We start from the raw sequence: 20826 nt of genomic DNA, 5'->3' as shown, positions 1-20826 counted from the left end.
AATAATATAATAACATTAACACTACTTAAAATGTTGGTTTCATATTTTTATTGATTCAGTGTTTATTGGTCTGCTTTAGATTTTGCTGACTTGGGAGAATATGAACAGTGTAATAATAGTTTCTAACATTTATTGAGTGCATTTCTAGTGACTGGCACTGAACTTAACATTCTTGTATTATATCTACAATGAGTGATCAAAATGTACAGTCAATGTTTAAATTTCTAAAAATTACTACAGTTCAAGACTCATTGCTATTAATCCTCCTCAAAATACCACCACTTTGAACACATTTCTCCCATCATTCTTTCCACTTTCTGAAGCAGTTCTGGATGTTCTCTTTCATGAGTATCTTTACACGGCATGATAAAAAATATATCTGCTGTCTGGTGCCATCCAACAGAAAGGCAGGCTCGTAAAAACATTACAGTGAGTCCTTATCCACGTTACCTGGCACCATATAATTTCTGGCTCTTCCCCAAAGTCAAATGACCATGAAATGTGTCTTTTACTCTAATGAACTTTAAAAAATTAAAATATTCATCACATTTTATCATCCCTCATATTTAATCTTCACATATTGTAGGTAAATATTCTTACTTTCAATTCTATACAACAAAGCAAATAAATACCTCTATTTTAGAGACATTACATAAATTCCAAAAAAAGTCACACATTAACAAGCTACAGAGATGACAAGATAAATTTTTTGCTAGGCTTGCTTCTCAGTATTTTATCTGTTTTTAAAAATAATTTTAACTATTAAAGCTATAGTTATGTTATAGTATTCTAGTTCATGTTCACTTCATATTAAGCTATTGGTTTATGTGCTAAAATGCATTTTTTAGGAAGTGGAACTTTGATTCATTGGATATATTAGTATTGCTACTTTTTAATTTTTATGTAAAACTGAAGTAGAAGGATAGACAACTTCAAGGAAAGTGAATTGATAGTCTACTCATCTTTTTAGTCATTTTGTCTTCACTGGTGAAAAAATCTTGAAATTAGAAAACTTCAAGAAATTCATATACTGTCGTTGAATATGCACTCCTTTACCACCAGTTAAGTATTGAAAGTGAAAAGAAGTGAACACATGACAAGTGTAGTGCCTTCTATCCAAGTGCATCAGGAGAGAAGTGCATGCTTAAGCATATTGAAACAAATATCACATTGAGGGGTAAGATTAGATTATTTGTCTGTGGGTTTCCTTAGAAAATGCCATTGGGGTTTTTGAAAATACAAGAAACCTAAAATTATTCTGAGCTAGTCATAAATCTTAATGGTAGACTAAATCCTATAATTGAATATTCTCTCAAATAGCAATCATTTTTAAAGACATTTGAGACTTACGTGATAAAACTTGAAATATTAAATACTATCAAAAACCTAGAAAAGTATTTGAGGTTGGATGTGTATTTAAGAATGGATGTGTACATAGACATTCCTTGTAAGATCATGTACAGACAATTTTGAAGAGTTGCCCTTTTATGATACACTTTTCAACTGTTCACAATAGTGTTTGTTCATAGACATAGTCAATTTGGGCCAGAGATTTAGCTCAGTGGTTCTGGCTCCTGCCTCACAAGCACAAGGTCCTGAGTTCGATCCCTGGTACCAAAAAAAAAGAAAAGAAAAGAAAAAAGAAATAGTCAATTTATAGGCAAACTTGAAGAAATATGCCTGTTTTGTTAAGCTAAGTAGATCTATGATGTGTATGCCTATTCGAATGCTCAGTATGCTTCTTGAATAACCAAGGTCACATACTGGGAATTTGACATTCCAGGTCTAAGCTTGTTTCTTTTCCTTTTTTCAAGTTTTGCATTTTATCACTTTTTTGTTTTACTAATAAGCATTTAATGTTTGTTTATAAAGAAATAACATATATACAAAACAGCATTTCTACCCTCTTCGGAAAATTAATTGGTTGAATTATCTTATTTTTTAAAATTAACTTTATTGGTACATTTTTAAGTATACATTATGAGCACTTTCATCATTGAGAATTTGTACCTGTACATGATATATCTTAGTTCTTGGGTTTTTTTTTCTCATTTCTCTTCCCTACCTTCCACCCCTCCACCCCTTCCTATTTACAAAAGCTTTGTTTCCATTTTTTCCTTCTTTTCTCATATTTTTTTCTTTCCCTTCTTTCCTTTCCCCCACCCCCCCACTTTCTCTTCCCCTTTAAACCTTTGCTTTATTATTTGATCATCAATGAAAAAAGTCAAGTTGAATATTATCATTTAGTTATTATCATTTGCAAATGCTTTCCATGTTTATAGATCAAGACAGATGTAGCAGTAAAGAGAACAAGTTCGCAGAAAGGGAGGATTTTACGCGTACTAGAAAGCCTTAAGGTGATAAGCCAGGACTAGAAGCAGGGAGCAAATTTTAATCTGGCATATTTTTTAAGTACCAATATGTTAGAAATATTAAGAATTGGCTTAAAAAACAAAATATCTAAATACCTATTCTAGCCGATTATGAAATAACACATGCTGTGGAAGAATAATTTGTCAATATTCAAAATACAACTGTATTTTAATTGTCCATAATCTAATGATTGTTTATGTCACTATTAAGTTGTTGAATTGGTTTCCTATCATTTTGAGCTGATAGTTTTCATTTTCTGTTGCTATAAAATAAGATCTGTTTATTATAATAATCACAAAATATAAAGAGAAATAAAATTGCCTGTTACCTCACCATCCAGAAATACTGACTGCTACTATTATCCTTCTTATTTTACATTATAGTTTTTGATGTAAATATGATCAAGCTATATCCATGTGTTTTTAAAAATGCTTTTTTATAAATTTATAAAAAATTCTTTTATGTGCTAGTTAGTGTTATTGGATATCCTTTTAAAAACTCCATATTACATATTACATACCTTCAGTTACCCAGTGCACTGTAGATTCTTAGTGTATTGCTGTTGGGGACAATAGAGCACTGTATTCAATTATTACTGTTTCTTTCAAATTCATTCTTAGACATGGAATTCAAAATAATAATGGCAAAAATAATAATGAGTGTTCACCTGTTTTAAGTTTAAAGGGGAAAAATCTAACTGAAATTGTAATTGAATCACTAGAAGACATGATCTGATTGTCTACTCTAGCTACACAGCTTCTCAATCCTTCAACAAAGTCTAAGAAACAATGAGAACTTAATTCTAACTTTTCAGTTTGGAGATGGCAAGAAACTGGATGGATGTGCTTGTGCTGTTCACCACATACCAGCAATGACTTTCACAATAGATATGTGCTATGAGTTGTAGAACAATTTATTTTGATATGAGAAGAGGAAATTATTTTACATATAAAATAAGAATTAATTTTATTTTCTGTGCTTTTTGGTGAGGATGAAGACAAGGCTAGAAATAATTCTCATGCATGAAAATCTACCAGAAGTGAAAAATCAGGCAATGTATGACTCACAACCATGAGATGTGTACTAAAAGCTGGTCATCACCAATTTAATCAATACTATGACTTTTGCAGCTTTTGCGGATTTTGTTCATGGAGTTCCATTCACATATTAATACATTAACAGTAATTTTTTATCATGGTATATATAGGCCCATAACACAATATTTTAGTTTAATTCATTTGATTGCTTAGAAGTAATATTTCTATAGTGTTAAATTAATTGGAAAAGAGATTTTTAAAAGCTATAATATAGGGGTGTATTACAGGTGATTTTCAGTTTAATCACTCTACTATTTAGTTGTATACCTTAATTTGCATAAATTTAAGCTGAAAACTGCTCTTCAGCTCTAGAGTCATAAATAGTTCTCTATAATACAAACCTAGAGGAATCTTCTTAGTTCTTAATTCTTTCCAAGCCAATTGCTAATGGTTACTTTATGATTACTCAAAATATTTTTCAAATAAGAATAAAGGACTCACTAATTTGAAATATTACATCCTAATTTTGGAAAAAGTTTAAACAAGAGATTTGAAAAGTAATTATTGAGATATAACTTTGCATATTTTATTTATATCAGATAAAGGAATACTATGATCTAGATATTTACCTTAATAAGAACAAGTCTTTTGATACTTTTTGTTTATGTGATATAGTTTTTCTGAATAGATACAACTATGAAAAACAAATAAATAGCATTATGAAGAAATGAAAAAATATTTAGATAGCTTATACTTTAAACTGAGATGTTTTGAAACTAAGGAAGATAAAATTTTCTTTTCCACCTCCTTTCTTTCCTTTAAGTAGCCTTAATTTTTTTTAATATGATTAATTTTCATCAACATGAAACTTAAACCTAATTTTAAAGATTTTTCTGATGCTTTAAATTTGAATTTATATTCTTACTAACTAGATTTTCTCATTCTGTTTTATAACCACAAAATGTATGTATGACCTCATACCTTATTCAGTGACCTTTTGGATATGTCTCAGAATTACAGTTATTCATGAACATCTGTGCTAAATTTTCATTAATTAACGCATTGATTCATTCATTATTCAGCTGAACACTTCCTATGTTCCAGGCATGGATCTAGGCACTGATGATTAAGTATTTTTTAAAAGGTTTACCTACATAGATCTTACATTCTAGTTAGTATCCTGAAACTTCATTCTAATACTTGTCCTCTTAAAGAATTTAGTCTAAAACAAATACACCTTATGCTAGAAATAAAAATGTTGGCATTCTCATACCATTTATTTCTACATGAATTGTTACAAACTATTAGAACTAAATACAAAAATTGCTTCTGTAAATTTAAATAAATCACTGTATTTACTGGATCTTTTTGGACTACAGAGACTGGAGATATTAGAAGTGACCTAATGAGCATAGATGCAACCTACATTTATATTTAAGTCAACATCCGAATTCACTTGCTATGAAAAGAAATGATGTGATGACATATGTTTTGATGAAAATGTTGGGATGCTAACATAAGTTCTAGAGGATTTCTATTATTTATGGTGACCCACCAGTGTACATGATAGTATTGTGAGACTTTACAATATAATAACTAATTTAAGTATGCTGTGACTATTCTCTACCAAAACATGCTTCATTTCTCTACGTGCATGACTATTTCACTATAAAGCATGTTTTTACTCATTCCTAAGGCTCTAATTGTAAATGTTATATTTCTACTTCCAGACTGCTTATTATATTTTAATTTTGGTGCAAATTGCTTACATTAGTCACTAAGGTAATGTAATATAAGATTGTTATTCTTCAAATTGAGGTTTCAGGTCATCCAGCCCTCTGTGCACTGTGTGATCAGTGAAGGACGGCACCCACTCTGCTTGTAAACATCTGACCAGGCTGTTTCAGGCCTGTAGTTAGTGGGCAAATCCATAAATGGAGTCAAAAGCAACACTGAGAGATGGCTTGCTTCTGTTTAAAAGAGACAAAAATTATTTACTTCAGCTGCATCAAACTTTTACTCTAAAGTTAAATGAGATAGCATCACTTTACCAAAATTCATACACAGTTTTAGAAACTGTAACTGGTATTATTCCAGCTTTCGATAGTGTCTGCACATCAGTATTTTTCTGACATATCTGTGGGTATGTAAGGGAAGAATGCTTCACATCAGGTTTTGAATTCTAAGCTTAGGCTACTTTTTTTTTCCCAAGTGCTATTTGATTATTTTGACAATGTATGCAAATGATGACATTTTCTGTTGACTACTGATCATCCACCTTAAGCTTTAGGCATTGTGAAGTTGCTTCCTGTGACTAAAGGCATAACGAATCCAAGAGGGACAGATAACCACTGTGCTTCGGAAGCAATGCATCAGACATGACAGAGACACTTTAATGAGAGTCATAAATTGTAACTGTTTCTAAACTAGGGACAAATGTTTAGCACTTCCTCTGTGGCTGAACTCAAGTCCAAGTCATTCATTGAGTTCTGGTACATGCGGTGACAATTACGGGAAATTAATATAGAGACACATACCTTTTCTTTAATTATACCCAATTTTAAAAGGCCCTCAAAAATGTCAATTGACTGATCAATAACATGTAACTGATTGGAGCATTTTTCCCATACTAATCAATGATTAAGTTGTTTAAATTAAATATCTGCAGTTTTCCCATTTACTGAACTGATTTACAGGACATGATCAAGAATGTCAGCGTCTAGTGGAGTCAGATTGGGGAGCATTTATCATTGGAGAAAGATAGAAATGACTTTTAAATGGCCCTTTGCTGTGGATTCAGAGGACTCCTGAGGAAATGGGAGGTATACTTTCAGTTTCTAGGCATTGGCAGTTTAATGCATTCTCACATTCTAAACATGTACATTTGTTTAAGAATAAGAGTGAGAATTTACTTGAATTCAGGAGTGATTAAGACCAAAACAAGTAAAGAAAATGTCAATACACTATATATGTGCAGGCCTTTTAAAATTTTCTCGAACTTCAGCCATGGTGATCAGCATGCAGCAAGCAAGATACTGAATTCAAAACACCAAAAGGTATTCTAATGACATGTGTGAAGTGACATATTGTTACCTACTTGTATATTGCCAGCAACTCTAATATCAAAGCCACCTGTAAACTTTTTTTTTAATTAAATGCCACTATGGGGGATAAAACAACACAAAGAAATAACTTTAAATGGGGAAAAAATCTTTTTTTATTGATATGTTTTACTTTGCTGGCAGACCAGAGCAAAGGTTTTGTGAACATTTAAAAGATGAAAAAGGTGAAGAATCCCAGAAGCGGTTTATCTTGAAGCGAGATAACTCTAGTATTGATAAAGAAGACAATCAGGTTGGTTCTCAAGTTTGAGAGTGGCTGACATTGTTTTGGAAGGTGGGCTGACTGATGTTCTTGTTGTCCCTCTGTTCCTCTGTTATCCCCTTCTTCCCTCCTGACTCTCTCATGCCTCTGATACTATCCTCCTCTCTCCAAGCCCTTTGCCTTTACCTGCCTCCCCCGTTGGCATTCAATGGGCAGCCAAAAACATGTCCTGGTTGCTTTAGCAATGGCTCTGTGTGGGGCTGCATGGGTGGTGCTTGGCGCAGATCCTGCTGCATGTCCTGGGGGGTCGGGATGCCACAGGCTCCGAGCTGTGGGGAAAAGCTTTGTGAGTCGCATTTCCAGATGTCTGTGTAACTATGGCAGTCGTTCCACTCCCTACAGCTTTGTCCTTCAGTTGTGCACAAATTGAGCTGGATTATCAATACGGACCGATGATCAACCGGTGTAGCTGTAAAGAACAAACCTTGTAATGGTGAGGACAGGTGGATTTTGCAACTATCCTAAAATAAGTCTTCACAGAAAAGAATTCAGTTCATGTTCTAGTCTCCCACCCCTTCTCCTTCCCATGTTTTATGGTCCATGTAAATTGTCTGCTCATTTTGCATGAAATGTAGCAGAACTTTATCCTTGTGTATTTTGCTTGTGACAAAACTCTGTGTTGTTCTAGAGTAGCTTTAATCATGGTACTGGGATAAGGGTAAAGAGATTTACTAAATCTCTTCTCTAGATGGGGGATGTGGAATCTCAGGGTGACTAGGAAGAAAACTAAGTAAATGGCAAGACAAAACTAATTTTAAATAATAAGCACAGTAGAAAATCATATAAATACCATTGCGATTATACTTTGTGTCTCTGACAGTCAAAATAAAATTTTTTTAAAAAGACACTGCTTTAGAATTTTTAAAGGTAAGACAATATGCATCTCACTCAAGCTATCATTTTAATAATGAGTCACCATAAGCCAGTATGTGCATCTCTGACGCACTTTTTTTTCAACTTGTTCATCATTTGCATCTCATTTCCTCCCACCACTGCTGAGCTACACTGTGTGGCTCATGTTGACTCTGAAACATGTGTCTGTGTTGTGTACCTAGCCGGCCTCTGTTGAGTGAAAGGATGAATGTGGTTAGTGCAGAGCATGTTCTCAGAAATGGCAAAAAGAAGATGGGAGGGCAGTTGAGAGGCAAAAAGTGGTTCAGATGAGCGGATAAAGAAAAGCAGTTCTCATGCTGGGTTCTTTGAATTGATGCTTTATTTCACTTGGTATTGACCCTTATGAACTATCAGATGTTTTAGATTTAGTTTATAAGCCTCAGGCCCTTTTTTATATGCCAGAGATAATTCACAGAATCAATCTTTGAATGAATAAAGAACACAAAAGGAGAAAAAGATACAATGTCCACATCTTCTTTTTTGTCCACTGCTTTTGCTCTTTCTCTAGTCACCACATTCTCAAAGTCACCTATACCATCTTGAACTAGCTACTTCCTCTTTTCTTTTCATTCCTTTTTCTTCCTTCCTTCCTTCCTTCTTTCTTTTTTTTAAAGTCAGAAACATATAGGTTAACAAAGGAAACAGAGTGCATCCCTGATGAGCCACCTCATACCTGAACTGGCTGAGCACATCTTTCACATTCAGACATGTTCATTTTAGAAATACATGTGCTAATTACATCCAGCAAGGAAGCAACTAGGAGCATTAAACATTTCCCATCACTATGTGCTATGCACACACACAGTACATGAACCTCACTCAACAGTCTCCTTAGAGACTAGAACAAGCAAGAATTATCATGCTCCATTTATTTAGATGAACATCTATTGTTCTTAGTTGACAGTTGCTTAACTGCAGATCTCTATCAACTCAACTTGGTTAACCCTCCTGATTTCTTTTTTCTGTTCAGAAAAACAGAATGCATCCATTTAGAGATGACAGACGAAGTAAATCAATTGAAGAGAGAGAAGAGGAATATCAGAGAGTGAGGGAGAGAATATTTGCACATGATGTGAGTAGTTGTTTTAATTGCCTCTTTAGTGTGGTTCTACCATCAACAGTAAGGTAGTCTCATTCCCCAGTGAGCTGGCAGGGACAAAGGAGACAAAAGCCAGAGACCAAATCGAACTGCAAAAGCTCAGAGGTGTTTCTAGAAGAGGATCTGTTCAGGGAAGTCATAGGAGACTAGCCAAGGGCCTGGATGTGCCCAAGAGGAGCCAGGTGTAATTCGGGTCAGGAAAAATAGACCTTTTGTACAGAGGGGGTTGTCAGATCTGCAGAAATACCTTCACATCCATGTTAGGCCACAGAAAAGGTGTTAGTGACTTTACATATCAGCATTGTGCATAGAAAAGAATCACACAAATGAAAGTTTACTGATCACACCTATGTGAACACATATAGTATTTTAGGAGTTCTTAGTAAATATAGACAGGTAATTATACTAAAGTTAGATAATGATGCTTATTTCACTGGGCATGGTGATGCATACCTGTAATCCCAGCACTCTTGGAAGCTGAGGCAGGAGATTTGCCTGTTCTAGGCCAGCCAGGGCAACTTCACTTATCAAGACCTTGTCTCAAAATTAAAAATGCAAATAAATAAAATAAATAAAAGGGCTGGGGATATAACTTAGTGCTATTCAATTCCCAGTCTCATAATAATTAAGAAAATAGTAGTAATAATAATAATAATAATAATAAAATCCTCAATTCCACACCAGTCAAGTCTGTAAACAATTTGTCAAGGGAATAATCATAAAGCAATTTGTTTTTGTTAAAATTCAAAAAAAATGTGGCTGAGATTTTTAAAATTCTGTACCCATAAGATAAAAAGCTGTTATGAAGCTAAATAAAAATAAAAAGTGAAAAAATAAAGGCTAAATTCATATGGAAGGAAGTTAAATGGGTAACCAGTCACCACAGCTTTCCATGTCAAAAAACAATTTGGAGCCTTCTCATGTGTTAGGATTCTTTTCTCTGCAGAAGTGAAAGCTCCAGGTGACACTTTTCTGACACTCTCAGTGGCTAACCTTTCTAGTTCTGCTAGGTCAGGAGGAGCCTTTGACTCTGGCCAGCAGCTAGATAGCAGCCTGGCTGACAGCTGCTGTTCCTGGTGGCTTCCAGCTGAAACCCTTGTCCCTGACCCCTCAGCTGGTGCTCTTTCCTTTAATTTGAGGCTGCAGGAAAGATTCTACCTCTCCCAACACTGCATTTCATTCATATTTAAATCCACTGCCACCTTGGTTGAACTCACTAAAACAGAATTTTAATGATTGAATAATCTGGCTGAGTTCTGACATTAGGAGACAAGGAAATGAAGTTGCCATAGCTGGATATCTGGAAGCAATTCTGGACAGAATTGGATTCTGCAGATAGATAGTCTACTTAGACTCCTTTGGTCAGAGTTGTTGGTGGGGCAAAGCACAGCCTGATGCACAGTGGGCCTTTAACTGTGTTTGCTGTACACAAAATGAAGTGGTTAGAGGATCTACTCTAGGCATGATAGAGCAAGGACACCTACCACAGTGGGCTAGGAAACAGCATGTTTCTTCCTGAAGACCTTCATGGAGATATTTGATTGATTTTTAATTTTTATTTATTCTCTCTCTCTCTCTCTCTCTCTCTTTCTCTCTCTCACTCTCTCACACACACACACACACACACACACACACACACAAACATTTTGCCTTACACTTTGGTTCCAGCAAGCCAAATAAGTCAAGCGGTTTGTGAATGAGTTGGTACATCAAAACAGCAAATACAAATTACACAGATAATGCATACTCAACCTTATAGTATTTTTTTTTCTAGTTGTGCCACATTTCTTGACACTTGGGAGCTGTGTGACCAATCCTAATGTCACAAGATACTTGCCTAGGATGAGAATGGCACCTGTGTAGCTTATGCTGTTTGCTATTTCCCATGTCCACAGAGAGGTCCTCACAGGGGACTCTCCTAAACATGAACTGAGTCTGAGTGACTTCTCCTGAACATGAACGTCCCTACAGCCTTTCAAAAGAGGCTAACAGTGGGGAACTGGATTCCAAGTTGGAAATTTCTTTAAGGCAAGCTTGGCCATTTGAAGCCTTGATGGCCACATGCTATATTAACATTGTGTGTGTGTGTGTGTGTATGTGTGTGTGTGTGTGTGTAACTTAGAGCCTAACACATGTTAGGCAAGAGCTTTACTGCTCAGCCACACCCCCAGCCAGGTTAAAATTTTTAAACAAGTGAAGCAGACTTGAATGTAAGAAACCTTAAAATGCCATTATTTTGCCAAATCCTTTCTATTCAAAACATTATTTGTCAACCTTCTTTTAAATGCTGTGGCTACTTCTCTTTACAGCAATAGAAATGTGAACTTTTTTATAGGCTCCCTGGAAGCCAACATTTCTGCTCAAATGCCATATCAGCCTGTATCAGGCATTGCTTTTAACCAGGTAGTATACAGCAGGTTGTTAAATTTGATATCCTACTCAAAATACACATGTACTAGGGCTTCTAGAATTAAATGGAGTCTCTGATATCATTTGTAAGTTAGGGTCATGCACATACGTATGTGTCAAAGGAAAAGTTCCCTATTCTTTATCATACTCCTACAAGATTTCATAACCCTTATACCTGGAAAGGTGAAAAAAAAGTCCAGTGGCTTTCTCCTCCTCCTCCCCTTATAGCTTAGGTAGACATGCCCTTACCAGTGGTATTCTCTTTCATTAGCTACTTCTGCTATGTAACAAACTATTCCAAAATTTAGCAATTTAAAAATGCTTATTTATCTCACAGTTTCTGGGAGTCAAGAATTTAGAATGGCTTCTAGCTCAAGGTGAGATGGTTCTAGCTCAAAATCTTTCACCAGAGATTGCTTGTAAGCTGTCCACTGAGGCTACAACTATCTGAAGATATTTCTGAGAAGTTATCTAAGTCCATGCTCACCCATACTGTTATTGGCAGCACTCATTTATTCACTGGCTATAATCTGAAAATCTAAGATATTTAAGAAGTAGGCTTAGCTTTCCCCCACAGACTGTTGGGTGTGTAACATTGTATGTAACTTCCCCTGGAAAAAGTGTGGAAAAAGTGATGAGAGAGAAGGAGAGGGAGAGAGACAGGAAGAAGGAGAGAGAGAGAGAGAGAGAGAGAGAGAGACAGAGAGAGAGAGAGAGAGAGAGGGAGGGAGAGACCCTCAAGATGGAAGCCACAGTGATTTATAACCTACTTGGAAATGGCATACCTTCCCTTCTGCTGTAGTCTAATGGATACACAGAACAATCTTGGGACAATATGGCGGGTCTTACACAAGACTTTGAATAGCCAAGAAACCTTGGGAGCCACTCTCTATTTTTATTACTATATTGTTTATTAATGCATATTCTCAAGGATGTAACTTGGCAATATGAACTTTCTCAAACACAAAAAATAAGAAATCTTCATTACCATTTACATAATGACAGCACACTTTAGATGACTTTTATTTATGCATTTTTGATTCCCAAATGATCATTATCATTGCCTAAATTGTTGAGACACAAGATTATTCTTGCATTAGACAATAATTAAAGTATATTAAATCAATTATAAAACAAATACAAAGGATCCAGCATAAGGAAACTATGTTACAGAAATCTAATCTTTTTCTGAGCAGGTCATTAATTTAATATCTTCATAATTTGAAATGTGAGCCAAGAAAACCAGCTTTCCCACCAGTTATGATTTAAGAAGTGAAGTTATTCAATTCAGTTTAAATATTAAGTATATGTATGTTTTTTGCTACTTGAAGTAACAATGGAGAGTTCGGAAACACTTCCTAATATTTATGCTTTAGCAAAAGCAAAGTTTATTTTAAAAATTAGAAATGAGTTTGAGCATTTTCAAATGTATCTCGTTGCCTCAGGTGTGTACATGAGTATGTGAGAATATGAGCAGTGGTGTGCTTTATGTGTAGGCACACAATCAAAATATGCAGGTTGCTTTGGTAATTTTCAAGAAAAAGCTTTCAAATAGAGTTTAAAATTTTTGGTGTCTTGAGAGAAGACAAAAATATTATTTGAGAACTAACTAGTTGTAAGAGCACAGAGGAATTTAGTTCTCAAATAATAAATTAATATGTTAGTGAGTAACATATAAGATATTCCCTTTTTTCTTTCCCGAACATTGAAGATTCTTTTATGGTTAATTCTTTCTGGTGTTGCTAACTTCAGAAGGTGTGGATTGATGAAACAACACAGTTGGGAAATGTATGTTTTGCCAAGAAGGTAACTTGCAGAGGATGTTTAAAGAGGGACTCAGGAAGGACCTCACCTGTGGTCTTGCCAACCTGTGCTGGGATCTCTTCTTTGGGGAGAAAAGATAGAAGGGGCATGTGGAGCAATCAAGAGTTGGGGGTGGAATGTGGGGGGGAACTCTGCAACCCACTAGGCAAGATTGTTTTTCTTTCTTTAAAAAAGGGAGCCTTTTATATCTGGGAATGCATATAAGTGACAGCTTTGAATGTTGCACTTAATGACTGTGACAATTTTATCTTTCTCTCCTATTAAGTGTACAAGTTATTAATACTTTTTTAAAAGTTTATTTTCATCAGCTACTGAATCATAGCTCATAAATGTCTATCTTATTTAGGAAAATGTGGTGAAACGGTGATGAGGTGATCTTTTAAAGGACCTTTCCACAAAAATCATTCCAAAAAAATCACACAGAAAAATGCTTTGAAATATACTTTTGTGAAAGGCATCCTTAACTTGTCAATGTCTTACTTTTGAATTCAAAGAGTTTGAATTGCTTAATTTCTCCACAAATGCCATTAGATTAACAAGTCTGAAGAGGTCAGTATGTCTTTGACAATTCCTTCAAATAAGTAGATCCTCAATAATTCTGTAACCTAATCAGAACATTATTAACTTAATTGACTTCTTTTCAACTACAAGATCTGAGAAATAGCAAAGTGTTGACCTCATAATGTGTATTTGAAACAACTTCACTGTCTTTTCCATTCTACGACTTGACTCTAGCTGGTAGTAAAACCAAACGAAAGGGCAAAAAGAGAATAAAATATTTGGTTTACTCTAAGATCTTTATAAAAACAATGCTGATCGGGCTGGGGATTTAGCCCAGTGGTTTTGCCGCCTGCTGCGCAAGCACAAGGACCCAAGTTCGATCCCCAGTACCAAAAAAAACACAAAAAAACAATGATGATGGTACATCTTTTTGCATATATTTTTGTATTTGTTTCCCTTTCCATTTCTAAGTTTCCCATTTTGAAAAAGTTATTTTCTGAAAGGTTTGTCTTTTAATTGGCTGGGTTTTTTTCATTAAACAAGGTTTTTTGAACATTTGAGATTTGGGATACAGTGTAACTATAGAAAGATCAAAATAGAAATGATTCTAGAGATGCCTTGAGTGAAATGCCCAGACCAGTGAGGAAAACACCACATCTAAATCTAGCCCTTTGGCTTAGTGGGAGGAATGATTTCTGGAGCAAAGTGAAACACAATATCTGCTTACCTTTCTGAACAGTAGTTACATTAGCAGCATCTTTTAGTTCAAGAATTATTGAAATGTCATTAATACTTTTTCATTTTTATATTCTCTTACAATGGACCTGTTAAGTTTTTATCTCTTTAACATATCATTTATTCATCACATAGAAAAATTACAGATAGTATGGTACATATATATATTTATATAAATGTAAAACTTTGCAAAATGGTCTTGTGTTACTTCCTAAACACAATGACTATATGTTGTCACCACAGCACTATATTTTATTTAGACTTAGACTTTTTCTGTGTGTTTAAAAAATTTAATCCACCTTTCCTCAACATGTAATGGTAATTGAATTCTGTCTTCCTACGTTGTGTATGAAATATCAGATTGGAAACCAGGCATAGTGGTACTGGCCTGTAATCCCAGAACTCTTGGAGCAAGAGGTTGAAGCAAGAGGGTTGCAAGTTCAAGCCCAGCCTGGGCAATTGAGTGACTTAGCAAATCCTGTCTCAAAACTTAATAAGGAAATAAAAATAAAGGGAGATTGTGAATGTAGCTCAATACAAGGGTCTTGGGTTCAATCCCAGTATCACAAAGAACAAAACTAGCACCACCAAAACAGATTGGAGAAAAATGGATGAATGGTAGGTGAACAAAAGTAAAAGAAAAACATTAGTTTTCTGTGTGAAAAAACAGAAATATGCGATGGAGCTTGACAGTTTCTCTAATTAGCTTCATTTTGTCAAAACTTGTCTTCTGTCCTTCCCTCTTAAGATTAATAATTGATAACATTTCTTCAATTTTGAGAAAGTTGGAGTCAATCTCTTTCTTTCATGAGAATTTATTGTTACCAGGTAGTAATTAAAGGAGTGTGGCTTTACACTTTTCCTCAGTGGATCCTGTCAAGTTTGCATGCTCTGCTCAGATGTGAACCTGCGCCCTTGGCTTTTGTTGGTGGCTATACCTCTATGGCTCCAGAGAAAATCATTCACTTGAGACTGTACAATGATGTTTCTCCAGCAGTCCCATCACATCTCTCTTCTGACCATGATGCTCAACAGGGTTTAATCTGTTTAAAACTGGAGGAGTCCTGATGGAAAAGCACCCCACTGCTGCATGAGAATTGCTTATTCTTCTAACTCTAACCTATTTTTAATTTTTTTATTTCCATCTTTTGTACATATCTTTCTAAGTAGTTTTAAAATCAGGCATGGATTTTGGATCCTTCAGCATATCCAGAACGTCTGATACAATGCTTTTTTCTATTTTTCAGTCAGTTTGCTCCCAGGAAAGCCTTTTTGTGGAAAACAGGTAAAATGAAATTTACTTTCACATGTTGTTAGAGGAACAATCTGTCATGTTTGTCCTGTATATTTCCATGTACATCTATATCCCATATATAAGTATGTGCTTGAATATATGTATAAATAAATACATATATCTATGCATACACACATACATATATTCACAAATCTATGTTATTTAACATGCCTAAAAAGTATTTAATTTGGGGAAAAAGTTCTCTGCATAACTTTCAAACAGAAACTAAGATATTTTCTTTATTTAAAGTTTCCGTTTCTGTTCCTTCCAAAGGTGGAATTCCTGTTACCTTTACTCAGCATTGAAATGGTGAAATGTTGAGACCACACAAAAATTTGTTGTTTCACTGGCTTATTCCACAGACTGCTAAAAGTACTTAAAATTTGGTATTATTAGTCACTTCTTGTGTCCTATAATTATACATAGCAATAAAATAATAATTGTAATAATATTATTTTCAATTTCTCATTCTTAACAATCTACTGCTCTTCATACAGGGTTCATTTGAAACTCTTATCTAAACCGACTTTGCTGTACACTTTGCTTAGGAGTTACTGGAAGGAAGTCATTGCAAAATAAAATGGTTATGAAATTTATAGACTGTCTTGGGGATAACAGACATTTTTCAAACTTGATACATACTTTTTTAAAATGGTTCTAAACCGACATAGGTATTAAAATGTCCCATTTATTTAATTGCAGATATTCAGGACAAATTAAGGAATACATGTTAACTGTACTAATCACATTTAATGTGTATCAGAGTCAGTAACTTGGTTTAGAAATAAGGTATTCATAAATAAAATGGTAGCTAATTTTATTTCAGGTGTCTGCTTAATGGGGGCCTCTATAAAATTGATTCAAATAGAGACTGATTCAATATCAGTTCTGAGAGAAATTTAAACTGGGCATTAGAGATAACTCATTTTTAAAATGCCATCATTTCTATTTAGTGGTTCCAAATCTATAAGTAACTAAACCCTTCAAGAGAGTAGCTTCTTTTAGAAGATGAAATGAAATTACAAGTCCATATGAAAAATTTAAAAACAACTTTAAAATTCACACACATTTAGGCAAATAGTCACTGTATACATTAAAACTATGAATCCATGGGTATTAACATCTCAGTGATTATTCTAAAGAACTCCAAAATTCTATACCTATACCAAAAAGATTAAATGAGCATTTACACTTCTTTAATGGGAAATCGTATTACCTAACATTCTAACTAATCATGTTTTTCTACTTACTTCCTAATTCTATTTGTTTAGAATTAAATGTCCCATATATTCAAATTAGATTAAAATCAACATTACAGTAATTTGCCAGATACATGCACTGAATATATGAAAAAGTCTTGATGGTCCCAAGAATCAAAATTCAAATTGAGTGGCTCCTCTATAAAAATAATATTTCTTGGATACTTCCACTCTGGAATGACAATATTTCACAGAGAACAAATGATAAAAACATAACTTTAGTTTTACCCTAAAAAAACACAACTAACATATTTGATTAAATCTCTATCATATCTATATCCATTTCTTTTATTCTGCTCTTCTCCCTAATTTCTTTCATTTGGTCTTTCTTCCTTTGCTCCTTATTCACCATCAGTGCTTTAATCCTAGGACAGGGATTTTAATCCTGCCATACAGTCATTAATATAAAATTTAACATTGGCCAAATAAACATAATTATGTGGGATTGATTTACAATAAAAGGTGTTCTATAGTTGAATACACATCCATTTAACATGAGGCATTTAGTATTCTTAGGTTTCATAACATAAAAATCATGTTTTTCATTTCCAGTAGGCTCTTGGAAGACAATAACATATGCAATGAGACCTATAAGAAAAGACAGCTGTTTCGGTTGGTATGGTTTATTTTTTAAACTGTGTTTTCAGAATATGTGGTAGAATCAGTGTTAAATATAAGTGTATTAGTGTAAAATATTTCTGTTCATGAAATCAAATTTGTTCGGTTCTCTTTGTAGAGTTTGTTACATGGCCAGTGTGGCGTCATATTAGACAATGTGAGACACAAGAGAAGGCTAGGCATTTTGTATATAGTTCCTCTAGGATCTTTCTCTGATTTTGTTTTCCAAGGGCTAACTGTATCAGTACACTGATGTGACATTCCCAAATCAACTTTGTTCAATTACACTGGGTTAAAATTTCTATTCAAGTTTGCATGTGGAAATATATTTCCAATTAAAAAATTAGTAAAAATAAATCAGTGATGATTTTATATAGATAGCTAAGTTTTAGATCTCTGCTGTCCATCATAATATTTCAAGTAGGTTTTTTTCAATCACAAATTTTATTTCTAAAGGGAGTTATGATATTCCTTTTAATTAAAATCAACTACTTAAACCAAGATCTATGTGGAATAAGGGAAAAAGATGAAAAAATTTAATTTCTCTATTTGGCTAAAAGCTCTATGAAAGCAGAAGAACCATTTTCTCACCATCTGTTAAATGTCTTTCTAGTATCCAATACTGCAGAAAAGGGTGCTCAGTCCTATAGATATATTCAGTATCTAAATGTATTAATGCATTTGTGAATATTAGGATTTATCTGCTATAATAAAGGCAAAATCAAAAACAAAACCTTTTCTAGTTTAGAAGAAAGAAAATACAAAGAAATTTGGACAAATTGTGTTCTTAGAAAATATCTTTTGCACTTAATCTAAATTTAGAACTTTATCTAAAGTTATAGCTTACACTTAGACCAGAAACAAAACCAGGTTCTTATTTTTCAACTTCCTTTATTTTTACAGGTTGAACTTCATAGTCTTAATACCTTCCTCATGTGTCATTAGATAATTTGTCTTTTACACTTGACTATTTATGATAATTTTTCATTTTCTCTTGAAAACCCTACCCCCTAGGTCACACTCTCTGACCTACTTTGCCTAGGCTGATGTAGATAAAATATGGATCCATGAACCCCAAAAGTCAATGAGATTTACATAGCCCCAAACTGCCCCTCTGCAGAGCTACCATTTACTTAGGTTGACCATCCCAAGTATGTACTCCACCACTCACCAAAATCACCAATCACAGAAACTCAAGAAGGCAACTTAACACAAAGCCATCTACATAATTTTAAGGGAAATTCAAAGTACACATCATGGTTAACTTAGACAAGAATAATAATAATAATTCAGCATGCAAAAATGAAGGAAAATAAATGTAATCAGTTGTTAATCAGCACAGGAATAAAACTTGGAGCATGTACTAGGGGGTCAAATTCCAGTTACCTACAAAAGGGCCACCTCCAAAGGCCATATGTTCCATTACCATTGGTTTCCTGGATTTTAGTTGGCAGGAACCAGGACTGGACTTAGAACCAGGAATGGGAATGCAGCCATGGATATGTTTTTCTCTGAAGTCTATGATCCCACATACAAACCGATATGGAATTCAATTCTGTACTTCTCCCAACAACTGTTGGTATGAATAATCTGATAAGGAAGTATGAAATATTTCAATGTATAAATGATGATAAATTATAAAGTAGAATTGTATATGCATTTTGAATCCCATTAATGGTAACTCCCTAACGCAGCAACTTAAATCTTTGTTTTTAAAATGCACAGATCTTGACTTTGAGGATAATTTGAGTTGAGTAGAAGTAGCAGGGCTAAGGAAATCTTAGGTTGCTTTATTCATCATAAGAGGTTGCAAGTCTAGAGAATTTTCTCACTTCTCTAGAAATTGCTCTACCAGGATGAAGGGTGTAGACTACAACACAGGAATTTATACTTAGCAAGAGTGGTGGTCACCTCCTTTGCAAAGAAATTCTCAGCCACATTGACATGCAGTAGAATTCTGAATTCTTCCCATGAAGGTTCAGGGTTGATAGTGAGAAGAATAATTAAATCAGAATTAGTGAAGGGAACAAAGGTTAACTTCCCGCAAGTCGAGCTTTATTCTGATGTTTCCTACATGTTGAAGTTAAGTACGACTCCAAATCTGTAAACTAGGTTTCTCTGCAATACATATTCCAGATAACCTACAAATGAAGATTATTTTCATATTCTCAGTGAATTCGTAGTCACTAAATAGGGATGTAGCCAGATTTTGCCAAAGATAAATCATCAAAATTAGAATTACAGGAGAATGAAGTTGGATGTGAACATTGAAAGACAACTAGAAATGAAATACCAAGCCCTTCAAAAGGTGATCTCCTACACTTTATCTCTCATAGATTTAATTTCAAAGGACTATGTGTTAGTTACTTTTCTATCCTTGCTGAGACAAAATACCTGACACCCGAAGTTAAAGGGGGAAAGATTTATTTGGCTTACAGTTCATAGAGGTTTCAGTCCATAATTGGCTTGCTCCAAGGCAGGGTGGCAGAGGAGCAACAGTTCATGACAGCAGAAGACAGCAAAAAGCAATAAGAGAGTTTAACAGTGTCTTTCTGCCCCTTTTATCTTACTCAGACTATTTAGGGCAGGTAGCATTCACACCCTTAATCCTAGAGCCCTTGAGCCTAGCATTGCACCATGAATCAATCCTAGTGTCACATACTCTAGATTCAGCCACCTCTGAAAAAGCACTACCTAAGACTGCATGAAGCTTTGGGGGGACCTCTACTCAGAGCCATAACAAAGTGTAAGGACTAAAGTCACCTGGCTATTGCTGAGGGTACTTCCTCTGAACAGCCTAGTTTCTTCGGAGGTGGTCCTTTTTTTAAAACCAGCCATCCCCGAGGAACTGGGAACAGAGAATACAAGAAAACATGAAGACGGCAGAGAAACAATTATTTATGTCCAATGTTTCTTTTGAAAGTGATTTTCGTTTGGTGAGTTTTCTGTTCCACTCTCTGCCTTTGCTTTACAAAGCTCCTATCACAGATTAAGGACTTCATTTTTATTATCTCTTGGATCATTAACCTTCTGAAGTTTTTTGAAATAAAAGAAAAAGCTCAGTAAGTAAAGATGAAGGAAAATATAAAATTTCTGTGTACCTTCTGTGTAATTTGTTGGTGTTTCAATCAGATATGCATAATTCTAGTATCTCAATAACACATTATTATCTTTCGAAGAATACTTTTAACAAAGTCTGTGATCACTTTTATGAGATTTGATTCAAGACTTGAATTTATGTCACACCACATACTGATATAAAATTGGGAGTTATATTTATTGCCCAGGATTTAAATCGCCTGCACTTATTTATAATTCATGAAACCCTTTAGGATATTTTAATGATACTTTAATTCCATCTGCAGAAAAATCTTTAGAAATGTTAATGACTCCTTAAAC

General features: G+C 34.4%; 1 protein-coding gene across 32 annotated transcripts in view; it reads left to right on the top strand.

Annotated features, from left to right (window-relative positions):
• The window catches only part of Arpp21 (cAMP regulated phosphoprotein 21), a 152891-nt gene that overhangs the window by 63288 nt on the left and 68777 nt on the right, over positions 1 to 20826 (top strand). For 11 of the 32 annotated variants that reach the window (XM_087182139.1, XM_087182131.1, XM_087182140.1 and 8 more), the window contains exons 10-12: positions 6656 to 6764; positions 15504 to 15541; positions 17362 to 17421. In XM_087182139.1, the coding sequence (XP_087038265.1) occupies positions 6656 to 6764; positions 15504 to 15541; positions 17362 to 17421 (207 nt within the window). Of the gene's footprint in view, positions 1 to 6655; positions 6765 to 8658; positions 8761 to 15503; positions 15542 to 17361; positions 17422 to 20826 lie in introns of all 32 variants that reach the window. The other 21 variants (XM_087182134.1, XM_004857867.4, XM_087182127.1 and 18 more) reach the window with 5 other exon arrangements.

The sequence above is a fragment of the Heterocephalus glaber genome, unplaced genomic scaffold, assembly GCF_053883595.1.
Source record: "Heterocephalus glaber isolate CG9 unplaced genomic scaffold, H.glaber_assembly_v1.0 deba00001472, whole genome shotgun sequence".
NCBI classification, from domain to species: domain Eukaryota; kingdom Metazoa; phylum Chordata; class Mammalia; order Rodentia; family Bathyergidae; genus Heterocephalus; species Heterocephalus glaber.
The sequence above is the reverse complement of the archived record's forward strand: the minus strand, read 5'-3'. Positions and strand labels throughout refer to the sequence as shown.